The following is a 20,282-nucleotide window of genomic DNA, read 5'->3' on the forward strand; positions in this document are numbered from 1 at the left end:
TTTACATTGAAATTTTGAACAAAAGCTTATCAAAACAGAATCTTTTATTATATTTCTTGTTTAATCCTGTTTTGGACTGTGTTGTCAAGTATTTTGTGTTTGGGAAAAGTGCTAAATAAATAAAATTTACTCACTTCATTACATTGAAATTCTATAATTCTATAAAGTTCCTAAAAGTTTTTATGTGATTTTAAATCAAAGAAGTAAGGATGGAGGGCAAACAGGCTTCAGAATAACAATAAGCTAAAGTGAAAACCATCAGGAAGTGGCAACATTTGCTCGGTTTTGGAGAAATAGGAGTTTATTTAAGATGTGATGTCTGCAGCATTTTACCACCGAGTTGCATCAGCTCATCTTTAAACAAAACGCCTCAAGTGTCTCTGGGACAGAGGAGCCACACAGCGGTCGGACTGAGAAACAAGTCCGTTGTCGGCCCTCCATAGAAACTGAAATCATGTTGATTATTTGTCCATTTCTCTTTATTTCTAAGAAATGATTGGTGGTCTGAATGGAAAGGGTGAATGGGATTGGGTCTGAGTTAAGGTAGTCATAGGCCTTTTTTTTTTCTAGTGTCTTAGAGTTGCATTCACATAAGGCAGGGCCGCTCCGCCCTTCTGTGAGTCAGGACCCCTCCAGGACAGATCGCTACTGGATCGTTTCAGTTCCAACCTCAGTGAAGCTGCAGCCGTAACTTTGCTTTTAACGCCCCTTAGAAAAAAAATATATAAATATTAGTAATTTTGATATCAAACTGTAAATTGAGGACCCGAAACAAAGAAGGAGCAAAACAAGAAAACTAAAATTACAAAAAAACAAAACAGCAGTTGTTAAAAAAAACATTGTTTTTTTTTTTTGGTAACAATTTAAGTTTTTTGTTTTAAACTTAAACTTTGTTTTTTTGTATTTTTTATTTATTTATTATTATTATTTTTTTTTATTATTATTATCGTTCCGTCAACACCAGAGCTTCCATAAAATGCATTTTTTTTCATTTTTTTTTTTCATTTCTTTCAAGTGTTTTTGAGTTTAAAACTTTAAATGATTCTCATCTGACCTTGGAAATCGCGGCTCAATTCAATCATTAAATGTAGTTATATTTAGGTCAAAACTTTGGAATTTTTTTTAATGTATTGGTTGTCAGAGCTTCTGCTTCAGCGTTGAACGTGTAAACAAACGTTTAAGCCACTGCAGACGGAAAAGCAAAGATGACCTGCTTCTCCCTCCACAGCAGCACTCCCTCCTCGATCAGCTGCTGCTTGAGCCGCAAACCTTCGTCCAGAGTCCTCATCTGGCCCTCCACGTACGCCCTCTCTCTCTGCCCCAGATTCCTGGACGAAAGGTTAAAAAAAACAGAGAAAGCAGACCAAAACTCCCATCATTCCTGAGAAGAGCCTCTGCCGCCCCGTCCGCGCCGTGAAATCCGGAAAAAGAAAAAAAATCATAAAACACTTTAGAAAGGCCAAATACGATAAAGTCATTTAGGGGTCAATCAGCAAAATAATAGAAAGAGCGAACAAATTCCTGCAATTATCAACATTCCCAAACCTGTATAGGATAACAGTCACAGAAAAACAGCCTCTAGGTAAAAGAATCAATTCACAAGGAACAGAAATAAAAGGTCTTAGAAGGATGGCCGTCAGATTTGCCTCTGAAACAGATGAACTCCTCAAAACGCTGCTGTGATGCAGCTGACAAGTCTGATCCACTGTGAGCTTGGAATGGTAGTGACACTATGCCCCCTGGTGGCCGTGGAGGATGCTGCCCCCCCAACTAAGCAGCATAATAAACATTCAAATCAAATCACAGTTTCCCATCATTATTCATAATTTTAATCTATTTTTGCTTTTGTTTTTGTGTCACTGACCAGCATGTGTTCTGGCAGCGAGCGTGGCTGTTGTATTCATCCGAAGCATCGCAGCAGTCTGGAAGGAAGAAACAAAAACACACACACAAAATCAAAAAGGGAACTGAAACCTCAGCCAATCAGATTTAAATACATGTCTTTCATAAACATCTTGTGCCGAAACTTTAAATTTGTCAAGAAAATGGGGACCCAAAGCAAAAAATAAAAAAAATTAAGATATTTTCTTTCATTTTTAAAGTCTAAAAATGTTTTATAATAAAGTCAGAGTTGGCTTCATGATTCTGATTCATCAAAACTACACTATCGTTACACCAACAGGAAGTGTTTGGAGAAACTTCATCATGACCGTTTTTGATTGGAAGTTTGAAAACATAATCCAAGCGTCAGAATATCACCTCTAAAAGTGAAGCTACAACATTTATTCCCCATTTTCCAAACTTAAAAACATAAAAAATGTGTTTGATTTTCTTCGACGGTACTGAATCAACATTTTCACCTCCGGAGAAAACATCTTGGAGAGAGATGCAAGTATCCAAATACTCCGATATTTGTAATCAATCCCCCCCCCCCAAAAAAAAAAAAAAAAAAAAAATCGAGCAGGAATATTTGCGACGTATGAGATTGCTCATTAACAGCCTTTATAAATATAGTATTTTCTAAACATAAATACATTTCAAACTATGTAATTATTGTTCTAAAACAAAGAATAATGTTGGATTTTAAGTATGTTTGTCTTGTTTGCAGCTGAAGTTAACCAGGAAGTTGACAGAAAAACCTTTGAGTAGAAAAACCGTTTACAGTAATAAAGACCATTTCTTTCTGTCATCATTTTTGTGTTTTTATGTTACATTTATTCTGCTCCAAATAAAAAAGTATAAACGATGATACTTAAAGTTACAATTAAAGTATTTTCATTTCCATACATCCAGTAAAAAGAAATACCTCATTTTTAGGAGTCTAAGTTTTTTGTGTAGTTTAAAAAAAAAAAGGCTCAAATGTTCATCATTTTCCTACTATTAACCGCTAGAGGGCGCCGTAGGTGTGAACGCGCATTTCCAACCGACAGCAACAAAGAAGACGCGCCGCAGAGTCGTGATCAAGTGTGCAATCTATTCTGTTTTCTGGATGAGCCTGTGAAGATGAAATGTCCGGTCTTCTTCCCGTATTTTGTTGGATAAATTTCTCCCAAAAGTGCGACTTGTATATGATTATTTTCTGCTTAATATGTCGGGTTCTAGTAGCTTTTTGGCCTTCATGGCTTGCCATACATGCTCAGCCTCCATTGATTGACCGTTCGTTGCAGCTGGATCCTGGTGTGTTTGGGCTCCACGCCTTCAACCTACACTCTGCCAGCTCGTTGTGTTCTCTACCCTTTGGGAAGTCGTATCAAGTTGACGTTTCTGCCTGCTGCTGTTGATCCCAGCTCTGTTTTTGGACGTTGAGGTGACTCCGCCCCTTGTTGGGAGTGTTTGGATGGAATTTCCCGACCTTGAACTGGATTTAAACACAGATTCTGTGGTGCTCTCAATTCCCCACGTTGATGTCTCCAGCGTCCATCTGGCAGCATCATCGTTCCGTCGCCACCAGAGCTTCCATGAACTGCATTTACCCTCAGTGTTCCCCCCCTTGGGCTGTCCAATACCTCCCCCTACTGACATCATCATACATTTCTTTTTGGCGTCTAGCAACTGACACTCCGGAGGGACTTATAGTCCAAAAAATATGCTCCGTATAGCAACTATTTAAAGATAATTTGTTCAAACTTCAGGATCGGATCGCCGCCTAAGTTCCGATCCACAGTCGTGATCTGAGGTTTGGAGGAGGACTCCTCCACGGTGTCCTGCCAGTGGTCTGATCTCACCAGAAGAGTGGGCACAGTGGGAAGTTTTCTTCTGCCTTCATTTCCATCATCTCAGACGCCGTCGGTGGGCAGCCTCACAGAAATGAGAGGGAAGCCTCGCCGTCAGCGGTGAGACCAGCCAGAGCGACGGTACGTCTGGTTTTCAGAGGCCGCACTCATGGCGGGTATCTGAAGAGCGGTGAGAGTGAAACTGAAGGACAGCAAACGCTGTGGGAGGCTTTAGGGGAAGAAAACCCAGCGGCTCTTTATCTCCTTATTTCCTTCATTGATCCTTCTCTTTCTGATGTTTGCTTGAGTCGGATGGAGACGGAAGAGTTTCTCCAAATTGGAAGGTCGTTTAAAGTTTAAAAAAGGGAAATTAATTCTTCGGCTGAAGCTGTCAATCCTAAGAATAGATTTGAAAAGGTAATCCATGACTCAAAATTATTATTTTTAAAGTCAAAAGAGAGATAAGCAAGTGTATGTATGGTTTGCTATTATTAAATTTAAAGAAAACCAGCAGTAGTTTTAATATAAACCTAAAAAAAAGGATTCATTTTCCTGAGGTTTGTGTATTGGCAAGAGTCTGGCGATGCGATTCAACGTGTGAAGGTTAATGTCAGACATTATCAGAAATGAATGCAGGACCTGGTTAGGCTTTTTGAAAGAATTCATTCAATCGTTTGGCAGAACAAGAATACTTTTTATGTTTTTAAACAGCCTTACCACAGATGCCGTCATTGACTCGTGACGATGGGATGTAGTGTGGACGGAAACCCAAGTTGGTGCAATAGAACCGGCCGTGAGGACAGGCGGAGGTGCCTGCATATGACCAACCACAAATAAAAAATGGTTTAAAAAAATAAAATCAGTCACTGGTTTGCTTGTTTACTAATAAAACTGGAGAAAAAGTTTAAGCCTGGGAGTTGAACCCCCAACCCATGGACTGACAGACAGCGGATCAACCTGCTAAACCACAGCCACCTAGTGGAGAAATGTCATCGTCATGGTTACCACACAGATTAATGTCACCATAACCTAAAAATGGAATACCAGTGAATGGTTATCAAACGTGGTGTCCCACAAGGGTCGACCTTTGGCCCCAAATGATTCAATTATGTTTGCAAAATGCAGACTTTTTTTTATTTAGTGTAGGATTAGTTTGTCTTCTGTTCTAATAACTGCAATAACTGGATTCTTTTCCAAAAACATAAATAAAAAAGACGTTTTTTTTAAAGGGATTGGTTTCTAAAACGACAAATGGTTACTTAACTGAAACAGTTTGAATAACAATGATGTTAAATTGAAGAGAAGTTCTAGATTCATAAATTTATCATACATTTAAAAAAAACACATTAGAAATAACATTTATTAATAAACATTTATTCTGTACTTTAACCTCATAGTTCCATGGATTTTAATATTTAGAGACATTGAGAAATATTTACAAAACTAATATCAGCGCTTTGTGAATTACTAACCAAACAGTGCAGTATTTATGCACCGCTTTCAACATGGCGGCGCCCGTATCAGGGAGAGGAGGGGTTGAGCTGTCCATTGTTTTTGCAGTCAATGACGCCAACACAACGTCAAAAAAGAAGAAGTGAACTTGTGCGTCTTCTACTTTTGTGACAAGATAGTGAAAAACAAATCAACATCAGATCGAAACCTCCAAAAAAAACGTCAATATACATTTTCATTTTCCTTGTCAGAGCTCACTGGAAACATTGTTTTGTAGTTGTGAGGAGCTGCAAACTAGCAGGAGAGCATCTAAACCACCACATGCGGCCCATTAATCAATTTAATCTGGCCCGACACAATACAATAAATGATATTGATAATCCTAGACAGTTTTTTCCCCTTCATGTTCTTTAGGTGCAGAAATCCTTCAGCATTCATGTCGTTTTCCTGACGTTCATGTGTGTTTTCCGAGTCGGAAAAAGGCTTTTTTTCTATCATTCCAACAGCAAATAAACGCAGCATTTCTTTAAATGTGCGTTTTTTCCAGGGGGCCATCGATCCATTAGTGCAATTAGATCTAAATCGAGAACTAAAGTCACAGTTTTGAAAGAAAAACTGACAGTGTGTTCTGTTTTGAGCTACGTAGGTGATTTTTTAACTGAAATTAAAGCATGTTTATGATTTCTTTCTTCCATGAGGTGGATTACCAAATCACTCCTCGGATCTGCTCATGGTCCGGCCCTTCGGCCAAATTTAGAACCCCTTGTTGCCCAAAAGTCAAAAGAGTTTGCCCACTCCTGATCTAAACAGATGGATGATGGGAAGTGGGGGTGGGGTTGCTCAGCATCAATGGTACCACCCGCAACTCTGAGGTGAATTTCTAATCAACTACTGCTGATTTGCAGAAGTCTGCATTGTGTCCCGGCTTAGTTTTGTTTGTTTTTTGGGGTCAAAAATCAAAATCATAAATAAAAGATCAATGAGAACGTTGTCAAAATAGCTCAAAACAACATCGGGCTGGGACTTTAAAGGAATATTCTTTTAGGGAGGTGTTTAGAGGTAAATGTAATAGTTCAAATGTGAGCAAGTGTACAAAATAAACATACATTTTAGACATCGAAAAACTTTTTTTGTTGTTTTACCTGGCTCGTCTGAGCCGTCTGCGCAGTCGCAGTAGTCATCATTCACCTGCTCGAAGGGGATCAGTTTAGAGCCATCAATGCACAAGAAGGACTTCTTCTCCCTGTAGAATCGTTTGTCTTTAACAGCAGAAGAGACGTCGTTAACCACTCTGACTGAATGATACATGAATAAGCACATTTAGACCCATTTGTTTTGATTTTAATTCTCCCAAAACACCAACAGATTTGATGGTATTGTCACCTTTTAAGACATTTGATGCCAATTGCAGCTTTTAAGGAGCTAAAAACACATTGTTTCTGTTGAAACTGGAGCTCATTTGTGACAGTAAATGAAGATTTTTTGCAGAAAAATCTAAAAAAAAAAACAAACACACACCACCAACATCAACGTAGGAGCTGTGAAGCTAAACTTACAGGACGAAGATATTCCTCTAACTTTCCGCGAGTCCGCCGAACCACAGCAAAACAAAGCGATGGCGAGGATGTGAATCCACATTTCAGAGGACAACATTTTATTTTTTATTAATATTTTTAAGTGTCTGTCTTTTTTTCTTTCTTTAAATCCCGCTCAAGGACGCTTCAAATTCATGTTTTCAACAGCTGCTGGTGAACCGGAGGGCAGAGAGACTTCCTGAAACAGCCAGTCATGTGACAGTTCACCGGCTTTTCATTGGTTGGTAGGCGAAGTGCTTCCTCATTTCGACCAATCACAGAGAAAGTAAGGAGGCGCGGACTTTTTCGTTTATTCGTGACGTCATGGTGATAAAAAACATTTTTTTATTTAAACAAACAGCTCGTAAAACTATGTATATAAAAAAAGGTTCTCATTTGTTAACATTTTCACAAAAGACAAGATGAATTTAATGGGTTTACAACGTTGTTTTTATTATTTTTTCTTTTTCTAGACTAATGTCAAAGACTATAATTTCCACCAAAAAAAAGAATAAAAAAATAAATAAACACCATACAGATTATCTATCCAAACAAAAAGAAATGCTATTATCTTTCTTATTTTTAACTGTGGTCTCAAATCACTTCACAATTTTTTAAAATAAAAGTACCAAACAATGAGACTTGGACTGCGTGAATGTGACATCACCCATTGAATGGGGCTTACTTCCAGCTACAATTAAATAACATCAATTTAGCCACAATTTTTTGCAACACAGTTGTTGCCATGTTGGGGCCAGTAAGCAATCATTGGTCCGAGTCAGTCTGAGTGAGCTAGTTAGAGGACTTGAAAGCGAGCTACACAAAATCTGTCAATCAAACATTTCGATGAGAGACCACCTACTTTTATTGAGGCATATAGTTGGCTGTTTATAACGTGAAAGAAAGTTGAAAAAATTAAACATAAATCAGAAAAGGCAAAAGAAAAAATCTTTTAAAAAGCTATCAAGAATTGTTTTTGTAGCTCAAGAATTGTTATTCTGATAAATAGAGTGACTGAGTAATGGCGATTTATTTCTCAATAGAAGTCTATGATATTTTGGCTTCATGGAACCAGACGGTACTTCCTGTTTGGAATGTCAGGGGGAGGAGTCACTCAGTCCAGTTCACATTTACAATCAATGCTTAAAAAAAACATTTCAGGATTTTATTTTTTAAAAGTACCAAAACAATAACAAATTCTACCAAAAAAAATCAAAGTTTTGATTATTATTTGCAGAACAAAAAATAAGCTAACATTGAAAAAAAGATGAGTGGAATATTGACAGAATGCAACCCGTTTTGAGGCACTTTAAATGTAATGTAATGTAATAGTTACCAATAAAATAAAAAACTAGAAATAAATAAAATAATTGTTGCTTCATGCTTCTTTGATTTTTTTTTGTGTGTCTTGAAATGAATCACTTTTCAAGATTGTTGTGATAAACTATCAAACTTATAACAAATTCTACATTTAAAAGAAAACTCAAAATTTTGTTTATTATTTGCAAAAATATTGTTAACCTAAGATTAACACAAAACATATCAGTGGGATGTCAACAAATCCAACAATGTTTGAGGCACTTTAAAAAGAGGAAACGTCCTCATCGTGTTATTTGTCGTTACTAAATCGTGCGTAAAAACCTGCGTTGCACAGAGGCTCTTTGCTCTGAATGTAGGAAAGGTCTCGGATCACGCCCGGGAAGGCGTGCGGGTCCAGGGGCGGCCGCAGGGTCAGCAGGGGCATGAGTCCCGATGTCACGTAGGGAGACATGAACCCGGCCACGCCGCCGCCTGCAGAGGAGTAGGCCAGGCGCAGGGGACTCACGCCGAGGCGCGGACTGAGCCCGTACAGGCCCTCTGCTGCAGGGATGGAGGGGCTGTGAAGCGGGGAGAAGGCAGACTTGATCCCGGGTGCTCCAACGGGGGAGCGGAGCGCGCCCTGGAGCGCTCCCGGTGACGGAGACGCGCCGCTGGAGTCTTTGGAGCTTAAAGCCAACTCGATGGACTTGACAATGTCACCTTTGCACGTCTTCACCATAGTCTCCAGGGTGTCTCTCTTCTGATGGGGGAAGATCCTGGCCATGATGTCGGTGGGGTCTCGCTCGGGATGGTATTCCTTGGCTTTCTCGGACTCGTTTCCCGATTCTGGATCCGAGGAGGACGCGGGCCTCTGCGGGCTCGGCGTGTGGTTCGAAAGCCGATCACGGGCCGGGGATGGACTTTTACTGTCCGCGGAAGGGGAAGCGGCGCTGTCCCGACGCGGGGACGGCTCCCTCCCGTCACTGGGAGAGGGCACGCGTGCGCCATGAGGCGCAAAAAGCGGCCTGCCCATGTATCCATTGTTAAAGTTATATTTGTGGACTTTATCATCTGAAATACGAAGACAAATGAAATATTTGTGCATACAGTTAATACATTTGCAGCATTTCAAACCAGTATTTTTATCGTCTTATTTTTTACCTTCTTTGGGGTTCTGCGCTCCAAAAACGTCAAAACAGGAGACATTTGCGGGGTTACTGGAGGATGCCGGGACTTCGGCGCCCACTGGTGACCCCTGAGGACTCCCTGCAGGCACTCCGATCCCGGAGGCCGGGTACAGAAGGCGCAGGTCCCGCGCCTCGCTCTCCTCCTGAGCCTGCTGCCGCCTCAGCGCCACCTGCGCGGCCATCACCCGCTGCCTCTCCGCGATCAGCGTGCACTTCGCGCACACGCAGTCCCTCCAGCGGCAGAAGCGCTTGTGGCCCTTCAGCGCCGACACCACGCCGTGGTTTCTGCACCGGGCGCACTTCGGGGTCCGCGGGTACCCGCGCTCCAGCGCGGGGTTGCACGCCCGCAGGAAGAGGGACGGCGGGCGCAGCAGGGAGGAGGGCACCTGCAGCCCTCCAAGCGGGCTGACCGCGTGCGCGGACAGCTCCAGAGGCCGGATCCTGCTTTCCATCACCAGAGACGCTGGAAACAGGAACGTCTCCTCAGTTCAGTTCAGTGGAGCCAAACCTACTTTGTTCTGCGCACTGACCAGAGCGTGCGCAATGGCGCGCCTTAAGTGTCTCCTCACCAGGTGGTTCAAGAGGAAATCCAACACCCCTGCCACACCCCCTTCCACTCAGGCTTCTTTAAAACCCTATCATGTTTTTTTTTCCTCTTTGCAGCCAGGATGAACAGTGGTCTAATCTGATGCAACTGAACTTATGTGTAAGAAAACATGAGGCCTGCCAAGACACCTTTTACCTGCACTGAATCAGGATTTGCCACAAAAGATTTAGGTTACTATGACAACAGTGTCACAAAACAATCATTGTGATTTACAAAAATAAAAACCAAATAAATGCAAAAAACAAAAACAGGCTAATCCTCCAAACAATTACCTTCTCTTTTTTTTCTGGCTTCCCTGAAAATTTACTGTTTGGATGTTTTTCTTTTTAACACAACAAATGCTCTCAAAGCAACATATAATCATCAACCTGGTTATTCCGTTGAGCAAATTACCTCCACAAAAGACCCATCTGCCAACTAACACCCAGTGAGAATGCTGAATGGCTAATCACACCTTGTCACATGTTACGTTCACTTCTCCTCATTCAAGCGGCATCCGGTTACAGGAGTCTCACCGAGATTTCCTCAGAACGAAAGGAAACTTTACTGACAGTCCAGGCCTTCACGCGTCACTCTCTTGTGTTTTATGATCTCTGAAGAATAGCAAACATGTTCTTCTATTTACTTTTCTATTTATTAAAAAAGAAAGAAGGTAGCATCCGTCTTCATGAGCTTGCGTTTATCTCAGCTGTGAGTTCCAGTGTCTGCAATGATGGATAAATTGTTTCCAATGGTTTTTCTGTTGGACATCGCTCAATCAGCCAAAACGAGACATCAGGGTGGCTGCGTGTTTAGTTTAAAGACCCTCTGATGACAATAGTACTTTTGGTGTTTTAACATGGTCTTTTTTTTTGATGATAGAGGACATTTATTGATGATTGGAGGAGTTTTTCCTTACGGAGAAGGAGGGTCTAAGGGCAGGGATGCCCAGTTTAGTTTAGTCTGCTTAGGTTAGTTTAGCCATTATCTATTGAATTCTATGACTTTATGTTCTTTATAATTCATGTTTATTACACAAAGTAATGGTTTAAAGCCCATTGAGATGACTGATGTTGTAATATTGGGCTATAATTATGGCCTGAATTGAATTGAATATATACGAAAAATTAAGCTCATGCATTTCTCTATTCAAATCACTGTGAATCACCAGCAGACAAAAGATAAGCCATTTGGAAAAGATCGTATTTGTGACGTGGAAACAACTATGAGTGGGCCACGAGGTCCTTGTTCCGCTTCATTCTGATGCATCTGCTTGTAGACGACTGGATCCATCTACATCTTGGTTTTTCTAGTCTGAGCTGGAATCTGGATCAGAACTGTACGGCTGGATGGCTCCAGTACTCCTCGCTATTATTCTTTTTTGCAACACTAATGTTAGGTTGGGGGTCGTGAAGGGCAGTAAGCTAGTGGGAGAGAGGGTAAATAGAGCTCAATTATGGGTAATGGGAAGTGGGGGTGGGATTGCTTCACACCAATGGTCCCACCCACAACTCAAAGGCATATGTCTAATATACAACTGCTGCTCTGCCAGAAACTAAGGCAACTTTACTAATTCTAAAATTTTGTAAAGCTAATTCGCTTTTTTGGCAATTTTCAACTTTAAAATCTTTTCCCCTCTAATTCGCTTGCAGTTTAAAGTTCCACTCCAACTATATTTTTATCCATCCTCCTGACAACCAGCCCCTTCATTTATGTCTTCTGTAGGGGACATTGGTTTTTGGATTCTGTCCTTTGACTCATTTGCAGCTCTCCACATAGACCTGGTGGGCTTAAATTAGAACATACTAGCTTTTCCAATGACATATCATGTGTTTTGGTGGGATGATGGGAAGTTTGGTTTTCCAGAGAGATAAAATGGAGTCTGTAGAGGTCATCTCTTAATTGGCTTATTCTCAGGAGGCTATTGTAAAAGCGTTCCCAGTGGTCTTTTAATTATGATTATGCCGTTTTTAGCTAAAATAAAAAAAAATCTGTCTTTTTTCTTAGATATAGTTTCTGCAGAGCGACAGGAGTTCATTAGAAACTCACCTCTGAGTTGTGGGCGGGACTGTGGATGTGGCAGTGACCCCACGTTGATATCCAATCATTACCTTTGTTTACACTCTCTCCTCCTAGCTCACAGCCACTTACAACCCCAAGCATAGCAACAAAAAAACGGCGGGCAATATCTGAGCTATCTAGATGCACAGTTTTGAGCCAGATACCAGCTCAGACGAGGAAAACAAAGACGTACATGGATCTACTTGTCTGAAAGTGGATGGATCAGAAGGGTGACTTTGTCCCGCCCATCGCAGTTGCTGCGTCACAAATTTGAGTTTTTTCAAACCCTGGGGGTTTTATTCTGTTCGTGATTCAAAACTATACTCAAAAACACAGTTTTAATCTTAAATTGTTTTATATGTATCATCCATCATATGAAAAAGCTACAACAACATGTTCAAAACACCAAAAAGAACATTGTCTTGAAGTTACCACTATTTTTTAGCATTGGTTTGAGCAACTTTAGCTAATTTAACTTTGTTCACTTAGTGCTTTGTTCAGCTAACGTTGTAGTTAGCTATGCCAATATCAATCATTAGCATTTACTAGAGCTAACATTAGTTTATCTAAACAGTTTTATTTATTTTTTCATTCATTTATTTATCTTCTTCCGTTTATTCTGTTGCGGGGTCACTTGTGGGCGAACACAAGGGGCACCCTGGACAGGTCGCCAGTCTGTCGCAGGGTAGAGTGTCCACAATCACACACCCACATTCACACCTAGGGACAATTCAGATTAACCAATGAACCTATGGAGCATGTTTTAGGACGGTGGGAGGAAGCCGGAGTCCACACACATGCACGGGGAGAACATGCAAACTCCACACAGAAAGGTCCCCCATTGGTGTTCTGTTTTAGGTCCCCCAGCCGGGACTTGAACCGGGGGCCTTCTTGCTGTGAGGCAAGAGTGCTAACCATTGCACCACAGTTTTAAGTTTAACATGTTTTTAATATGGGACAACATGCAGGAGAAACACTTTCCAGCAGAAGATGTGGGGATTTTCCTAAGGTGTCCTCCTGCTGCTGCCCTGGCACATTGTTTTTCTGTTTTTCTCAGAAGATAGCTGAGTTTAAAGTTAAAACTTTTAAGAAGATGATCCTTTTTCACCTTTTCTTCAAATGTGCTCCAGCCCCCCCTGTGAGTGCTGATCTTATCAGGACCATACATCCTTCTTTCTGCTGTGCAGAGAGATGCTTTGCACGCAGCTGCACACGAGCAATCATGCGACGCACAGGCAACGTTTTTGCAGCGTTCGCATGCATTTCTTGCTAAAAAGAGTAAATAAATAAGGCGTCGTCCTGATAATGATTTGCCCAGTGTACGCTTTGCAATGCAAGTCTAATGTTTGCGAAAAGATGTTCCACTAGTTATGGGCCTTAATAGATAGGGGTAACCCAGCTGGACTGGACAGGAAGATAATCTGAAATGCATCCATCACCGCGGAGTTCATAGCCTAAAAACATAAATACATGCCAGTGATGCAGATGCTGCATGGGCATACGCTTGAGTTTGTTTTCTTTTCAATTTTTTTTTATCATCTCACCAACTGTGAAGAGGAATTTGATGTTTAGATTTGTGGCTGGCAAGTTTATCCAGACACATTAAGCTGATCCCACCTGGAGGCTCTTTATTATCCACCACTTAGGACGGTTTTACGGACCAGTTGCAACTTTTTTCTTGGTTTTAAGTAGAGGTTGCATGGAGGAAATAGAACTAAATCTCTGTCTAAACATGTAAAACAATCACCTTGTAGTATTATTTATCAGGGGAAATGTATTTGCTACGACTTTCATTTGACTATAAATCACAGGATTCAGAAAATGCATCTTTATCATCAGTTTTAAGGGGGAAAAAAACTGGGTACACTTTCACATCTGCAGGGTTACGGTCCAAATTTTTCAACACCATTTCTATTCCAGAATGAAGAGATCAGCATGGATAGAGCAGCAAGGCCAGATATGACTAGACAGTGTCTTAATTGTGTTCTTAACAGATCTACTCGTGCTAGATTTGGTGTTTCATCCCAGCCATGTGCCTCCCAGAACAGGCATTATCGGTGCAGGTTCTTATCTGACGGAAGGTATAAACCCTAATCTGAACACAAATCTTGCAAAACCTGATTATGTGTCCTCCTGTCAGAGGGATGGTGGTGGAAGGGGGATGGAGGGGTGGGATGATAAAGGCTGAAAAAGGAGAGAGATTATTAAGAAACAGTAATCTGGCATCTGGATTTACTTTGACTGTAGATTAATGGTAGAGTTTGAAATCTTAATGTTAAGCGCATTTCTTTTCATGAAACAGATTTTTATTGTTGTTCATAATCAACTCTTTAACACTGGAACTGTAGCCAGCAAAAGCAAAATGACACGCTCTTTCAACCACTGTAGTGTTTCTACAGTTTCTGTAATTAGCGGGCAGCTGTGGTGCAGCAACAGGCCGGTCGACTTCTCATCCGAAGATCACAGAGTCCATTCTCGCCCACGTGTCAAAGTGTCCACATCACCTCTGGTGGTTACAGATTGACCCCGGTGTTCGGCAGTGGAGTCGCCATCAGTTGGTGAATGTGTGTGTGAATGGGTCTGTGACTGTAAAGCGCTTTGGCCGTTCTGAGAGGGTAGAAAAAAACGCTACACGGCATTTACCATTTAACCTAATTCCAATGGATTCTGATGCAGAGAAGAGCGTCTTCTTCCTCCACATCAGAACCAGCGGGTTTTTGTTCATTGTAAAAAATACATCCAAATCGTTATGTGTTGCATATTGGCGCATAGCCGCTTTTGTTAGAATCAGTTGCATTGCATTGACCACAATTCTGTGATGTAAAGTATTGGATATCAGCGCAAAGGCGCTTTCTTCTGTAAGAATCAGATGGTTACTGTTGATTGTAACTCAGTAGGGGTGGGATCATACAAGCTTGCTTCTTCCCACTCCTTTTCAAGCAATAAATCAAGCTCAGCATGTCTTTAGTTAATGATTACTATATTTAATAATATCTAAAGTGTCTAAAGTGTTGGAAAAGTGTGTAGCAGAACAACTTGTAGGACATCTTAACTATAGTTTTTATAACCTCCATCAAATGCAATTTGGATTTAGAAAGCATCACTCTACGGAAACAGCGGTCTGTTTTCTTCTCGAAAACTTAAAACTAAAGATTGACAGAGGAGGAGTTGTGGGAGCTGTGTTCCTTGACCTTAAAAAAGCTTTTGACACAGTCAACAGGGATATCTTAATCGAAAAATTACATCATTTTAATCTTTCACCAAGAACTCTACTCTGGCTGGAATCTTACCTGACATGCAGGAAACAACAGGTCAGAGTCAATAATACAACATCATCATGTGGAGAAAATCAACTAGGGTTACCTCAAGGCTCATCATTATCCCCATTACTGTTCAGTCTTTACATCAATGACCTCCCTAGCTGCTGCCCACCTAATGTGCAGTGCCAGCTTTATGCAGATGATGCTGTCATCTATGTTCATGCTAGGGACAGATACCAAGCAGCTCAAGAACTCACATCAGCCATGAACAAGATCTCAGAGTGGCTCCAAAAATCCCAGCTGATTCTCAATGTATCTAAAACCGTGTGCATGTATTTTTCTAAAAGCTCAACTAACCAAGACACCCCTCCGGTATTGATAAATGGAACAGCTATACAATCTGTCTCTGAATATAAATATTTAGGAATAACAATTGACACACAATTAACATTCACATCACACATCAAAAAGGTTGTGAACTCAATTAAATTCAATTTGTCAAATTTCAGACACATAAGAAACAATTTAACTCTGGAAGCTGCTAAGCTGTACTATAATCCAATGATTGTTTCACAAATTACCTACTGTATGACCAGCTGGGCATCAGCATGCAGAACCATTCTGAAACCTCTACAAACTGTTCACAAACAAGCTCTGAAAACCTTGGACAAAAAGCCTAAAAGCCACCATAATTGTAAAATACTTCAGAAACACAATCTACTGAGCTTCAATAATATGATTCAACATACAGATTGCATATTGGTCTATAAAATCCTTAACGGTCTGGCTCCTCCCCCACTTCAGGACTTTGTCAAAAAAAGACAAAACAGAAGCACCAGAGCAAGTTCAAGAGGCGACTGCATCATTCCTTCCAGAAAAAGCAGCTTTGGACAGACTGTTTTCTCCTTTCGAGCCTCTCAAACCTGGAACACAATCCCAGAAAGCATTCGACAGCTCTCCACACTTCCATCTTTCTCAAAACAATTAAGATCTTGGCTGCTGGAAAACCAAACTTGCACTCATAGCTAATTTTAGGGACAATGCAAGAAAACTGTTTGCTAACAAAAGTAAAAAAAAAACATTGGGGGGTGAAAAAAAGTGGTCACAGTTGTCATAGTGTTGTTCTGATTTTGGCGATTTTATTGATGTATATTTTGGGGAACTATGCATTTGAAACTGTTTTAAATGTTATCCGAGTTATTTTAATTTTATGTCATTTTTCTAATGCAATATTACGCTATATTTGTACATTTTTACTCTGTTTTACTCATTTTATTTTTAGTCTCTAGGTGGCTGGCCATGGTCAGAACGGGACAGAGGATGGAAATTAGCCTAGGCTACAATCCTGCATATTTACAGTGTCTAATTACCTTTAGAGTATTCTACACTGTTTGTTGTATGCATTGTCCCTTAAATAAATAAATACAAATACAAATACAAATGTGACGTAAGTGGGTTTTTTTTTTTTGGGGGGGGGGGCTGTTTTTTTTGTTTAATCTATGCATTTCATCATTTCTGTAATGGGTCTGATAAATCTTTATTGCGTTGACTACAATGCTTGAAATAAAAATCAGTCAATTAAAAAATAGACTTTACTGCTGCATTGTATTGCATATCGGTGGAAATCCGCTTTTCTTAGTTTGTCTACGTTGATTGCGCAAACACTTCCTTACTGCATAGTGTTGCATAGCCGCGCTAAGCAACTTTTGTTTGCGTCAGAATCTGCCGGATTACATTAATTACTTTACTAATGTAAAGTATTGCTAATCATTGCAAAGCTGCTTGCTTCTGCGTCACAATCAGCAGGTCAATGTCGATTGCGTAAACACTTTTACTACTGTATAAAGGGTTGCATATCCTTGGAGAGTTTGTTTTTTTCCTCAGTCAGAAATAGTTGGTCCACGTTAACTACGTCAACGCTTTACGAATGTAAAGTTAGCATATAAACCCAAAGCCGCTTTTCTCCACGTCAGAATTCAGTTGGTTTACGTTAAATGCGTCAAAACCCCCAACTGTCAAGTTTTGCATATCAGTTCAAAGCTGTTTTTCTCAGCATCAGAATACATAGGAAGCACGTTTATTGCGTAAACGGTTGAAGAGTAACGGTAACTCAACAAACGTCAAAGCTAGAGATAAAAACCTGATGTATAGTCGGTAAAAACATTGGACAGCTCAACCCCTCGCCTCTCGTGATCCCAAACAGGATGTAGCCAAAATCCCATAGACTTCTATTGGGAAATAGACTTTTTTAACAATGTTTTTTCTTTATCGCAACTTATTCAAGTAATTAACCAATCAGATGCCTCGGTAAAAGCATGTGGGTCTCACGTCCAGCGTCTGAGGAGTTTGATTGACACATTTTGGGGAGCCAATAGCAGCAGACTTCATCCATGCCGTCTGTGAAGACCTTTTCCTTCTGGTTTTGCAATTCTTTTAAAAGCGTAAAAAAAAAAAGCAACAAAGATTTTCCTGTGCCTCACGCTGATGAACCAGGAGGGAAAGACTCCAAAAATATGAATAAAGGGAAAAAATTCAAACTGAAGGAACGGTGATCTATATGGAACAATTGGTGCACAACAGCGGCGGCGGAGTGGCCTAGGCTGTATCCCTTCTTCACCCAACAGTAGCTGGGACGGGCTCCAGCAACTATGCGGCCCCAGCGATTAAGAATGGATGTAAACTGTCCACCTTTGCAGAGTTGTTGGTCATGTGACTTTTTGTGAAATGCGTCCATTTTAACACGCCTCTAAAACCACCCCCTCCAAGCACAATTTTGACAAATGGGAGTTTTTTTTTTGTTTTGTTTTTTAAACTGCCGTGTTTCTATTAGGCAAATTTATTATTGCAAATCTAATTTTTCACAATTTCATAGTAGATGGAAACATGGCGTGAAAAGAGGTGGGGACTCACAATAAGCTCACTCCGGCCATTGATACTAGGTACAAATTTCAATTCGGTTCAGAATTTCATAAGGCTCGGTTCGGTACATTTTCTGTATTTTTTTCAGTACAAAAAGGCAGAAAAAATTTCTTGCAATATGCATTCATCGTTTTAATATAACAATAAATAATATTGACCTGTGTAGGTGATCTGCTGTTACGGCCCATAACCAGAAAGAACCCAGGAGCAGGAAGGACTTTTGGGAAGCCACAAGATTTTATAAAACAAAATCCACCACACATGTGGGACATAACGTGGGTTAACTGACAGGAAAAAGACAGGACACTGCGACAACAAGAACACAAAGACAGACAGCTAAATACCAAACCACACTAATGAAAAACTAAAAACAGCTGAGAGACCAGGGGCCTCATTTATAAAACTTTACGTAGGATTTGCGTCAGAAGTGGCGTACGGATGAAACATAGGACGTGTGTACGCACAGAAATATTCGGATTTATAAAACCGTGCGCACGCATATCCTACGCATCTTTCCCTTAATAAATCACAACCAATTCTAAATGCAGCGCAGCTTTTGCGGCTTCATGACACGCCCATAGTTGCCCATAAATAGTCCGTGAAACGCCCACAAATGAATATTCATTGATTGCAAAACCATGGCAAACACCGAGAGGAAATGAAAAAAACGTAACTTCACTCAATGTGAAGTAGAATTTATCGTTGGCGAGGTGGAAAAGAGGAGAAAAGTGTTGTTTGGAGGGCACAGTGTGGGCATTACTAATGCCAAAAAGGCACTTGAGTGGCAAACGGTGGCAAATGCCGTAAATGCTGTAGCCGCACAACCTCGGACTGTGGCCGAAATAAAACAGAAATGGTCGGAAATCAAAGTCGAGGCAAAAAAAACGTCTGGCGCTGCATCGCCAGTGTGTGTCTGCCACGGGTGGGGGGCTGACCCCTCTTGATGAGAGACTGGCGGCAATAATTGGGGAATCCCTTTTAAGTGGAGTGGTGACTTAGGCGCAGGGGGAACACCGACGTGCCAGATGCACCGGGTGACACACCCCCAAAAGCCCGCAGAGGTCCAACAGGATGGCTCGAGGAAGTGGGAACCGGCTCATAAGCCACTCGTCCTCGTTTGTCAGCAAATCTTCTTGCTGTCTAAAGATGCGTTCACTCCGAATTCTTCCATTTGCCACATCTTCTAAGAGCGCCGGATCAGCCATTGTGCTTCATTACGCATTGTGATGGGGCATTTTATTTCCCTCCATTTAATTACATCTGACAAGCTACAGATGTCGGTAATAATCGACGTGGAAAAGGGAAATTGTTCAGCGCAAATGTAATTTCTTGTTGCTTTCTGAATGGTCGAGACATACGCCATACATTGTTTTATCAAAAATAAAACAAACTAAAGGCATATGCATGAATACCGTAATTCCGTGGCTTATGAAGAAATGTTTTACCATGAAAACAACTTTCCCCAGTGGAAAATTAATATGTCCGTCTGTCTGTCTGTCTAATTGCACCTATATCTGCTCCGCCAGACAGACACATTAACGAGAATATCAGTTTTGTACATTATTTCGTTCTGTTAACTGTATTATTTATGAGGATGAATTGCACAACATGCCAATATTGCACAACATATTTCACTTTTCTTTCTGCAAATAAGTGTTCATTTGAATTTCTGTTGTAATTTCCGTTTGATATTTTTTATTTGTTTCACTGCTGATCGATCAAACGGGTGTTCCTGTAGGCTGTTAATTGTAAGACTTGCTTTGTGAAGTCTTCATGTTATTTCTGAGAGGCAGTATTGTCATTTTTACTTTCACGTGTTTCTTCCATCTGCCGACGGTGTCGCCGTTTCTCATTTCACCCGTTTTTGTGCGTACGCCTGGGTCAGAGCTTGCGTGAAGGACCGCACATTTTCCCGTCAAGTTAGCTTTTTATAAATATAAATTATTGTGTAGAGAGTGGCGTACGCCTTCTTTTGTGCATACGCAACGTTTATAAATGAAGCCCCAGGTGAGTGCACAGAAGGAGGAGGGGGAGGCTGCAGCCCAGCCGTAACCATGACAATCTGCTATATAAAATAACAAAACTATTAGCTTTCAGGAACCAAAAACTTTGAAAAATTAACACTGGCCTGAAAAAAAATATTTACCTTGCCCCTTTTTTTTCCTTGTGAACCCGATTTCTACAGTCGGTGATGTCGTTTTAAGCTCGCTAACAGATTAGATGTGTTACCT

At 40.7% G+C, this 20,282-nt stretch overlaps 2 protein-coding genes across 5 annotated transcripts in view; both read right to left on the minus strand.

Annotated features, from left to right (window-relative positions):
- LOC101164594 (glucosidase 2 subunit beta) overlaps positions 1-7,024 on the minus strand; it is a 191,818-nt gene extending 184,794 nt beyond the window's left edge. Inside the window, exons 1-5 of one of the 4 annotated variants that reach the window (XM_011487338.4) lie at positions 6,722-6,963; positions 6,308-6,424; positions 4,431-4,526; positions 1,865-1,922; positions 1,211-1,328 (exon numbers count right to left, since the gene is read on the minus strand). In XM_011487338.4, the coding sequence (XP_011485640.1) occupies positions 1,211-1,328; positions 1,865-1,922; positions 4,431-4,526; positions 6,308-6,424; positions 6,722-6,818 (486 nt within the window). In that variant the 5' untranslated portion in view covers positions 6,819-6,963. Of the gene's footprint in view, positions 1-1,210; positions 1,329-1,864; positions 1,923-4,430; positions 4,527-6,307; positions 6,425-6,721 lie in introns of all 4 variants that reach the window. The other 3 variants (XM_004079742.5, XM_011487339.4, XM_023965863.2) reach the window with 3 other exon arrangements.
- A 147-nt stretch (positions 7,025-7,171) lies between these two features.
- On the minus strand, positions 7,172-16,618 carry LOC101165100 (doublesex- and mab-3-related transcription factor A1). Its single transcript, XM_004079663.5, has 2 exons — positions 9,200-16,618; positions 7,172-9,109 (listed from the first exon to the last, which is right to left on the minus strand). The coding sequence occupies exons 1-2, from the start codon at positions 9,675-9,677 to the stop codon at positions 8,349-8,351; spliced, it is 1,239 nt and encodes a 412-aa protein (XP_004079711.1). The 5' UTR covers positions 9,678-16,618; the 3' UTR covers positions 7,172-8,348.
- Between the last annotated feature and the right edge of the window lie 3,664 nt (positions 16,619-20,282).

This window comes from Oryzias latipes, chromosome 18 (assembly GCF_053564925.1).
Source record: "Oryzias latipes strain Hd-rR chromosome 18, Olatipes_Hd-rR_3.1".
Lineage (NCBI taxonomy): Eukaryota > Metazoa > Chordata > Actinopteri > Beloniformes > Adrianichthyidae > Oryzias > Oryzias latipes.

Excerpts from the sequence above, each read along its gene's own strand:
- LOC101165100 (XM_004079663.5), bottom strand. The coding sequence starts at position 9,677 with ATGGAAAGCAGGATCCGGCCTCTGGAGCTGTCCGCGCACGCGGTCAGC. Across the intron at positions 9,110-9,199 it reads AGCGCAGAACCCCAAAGAAG|ATGATAAAGTCCACAAATAT; the intron begins GTAAAAAATAAG and ends TTCGTATTTCAG.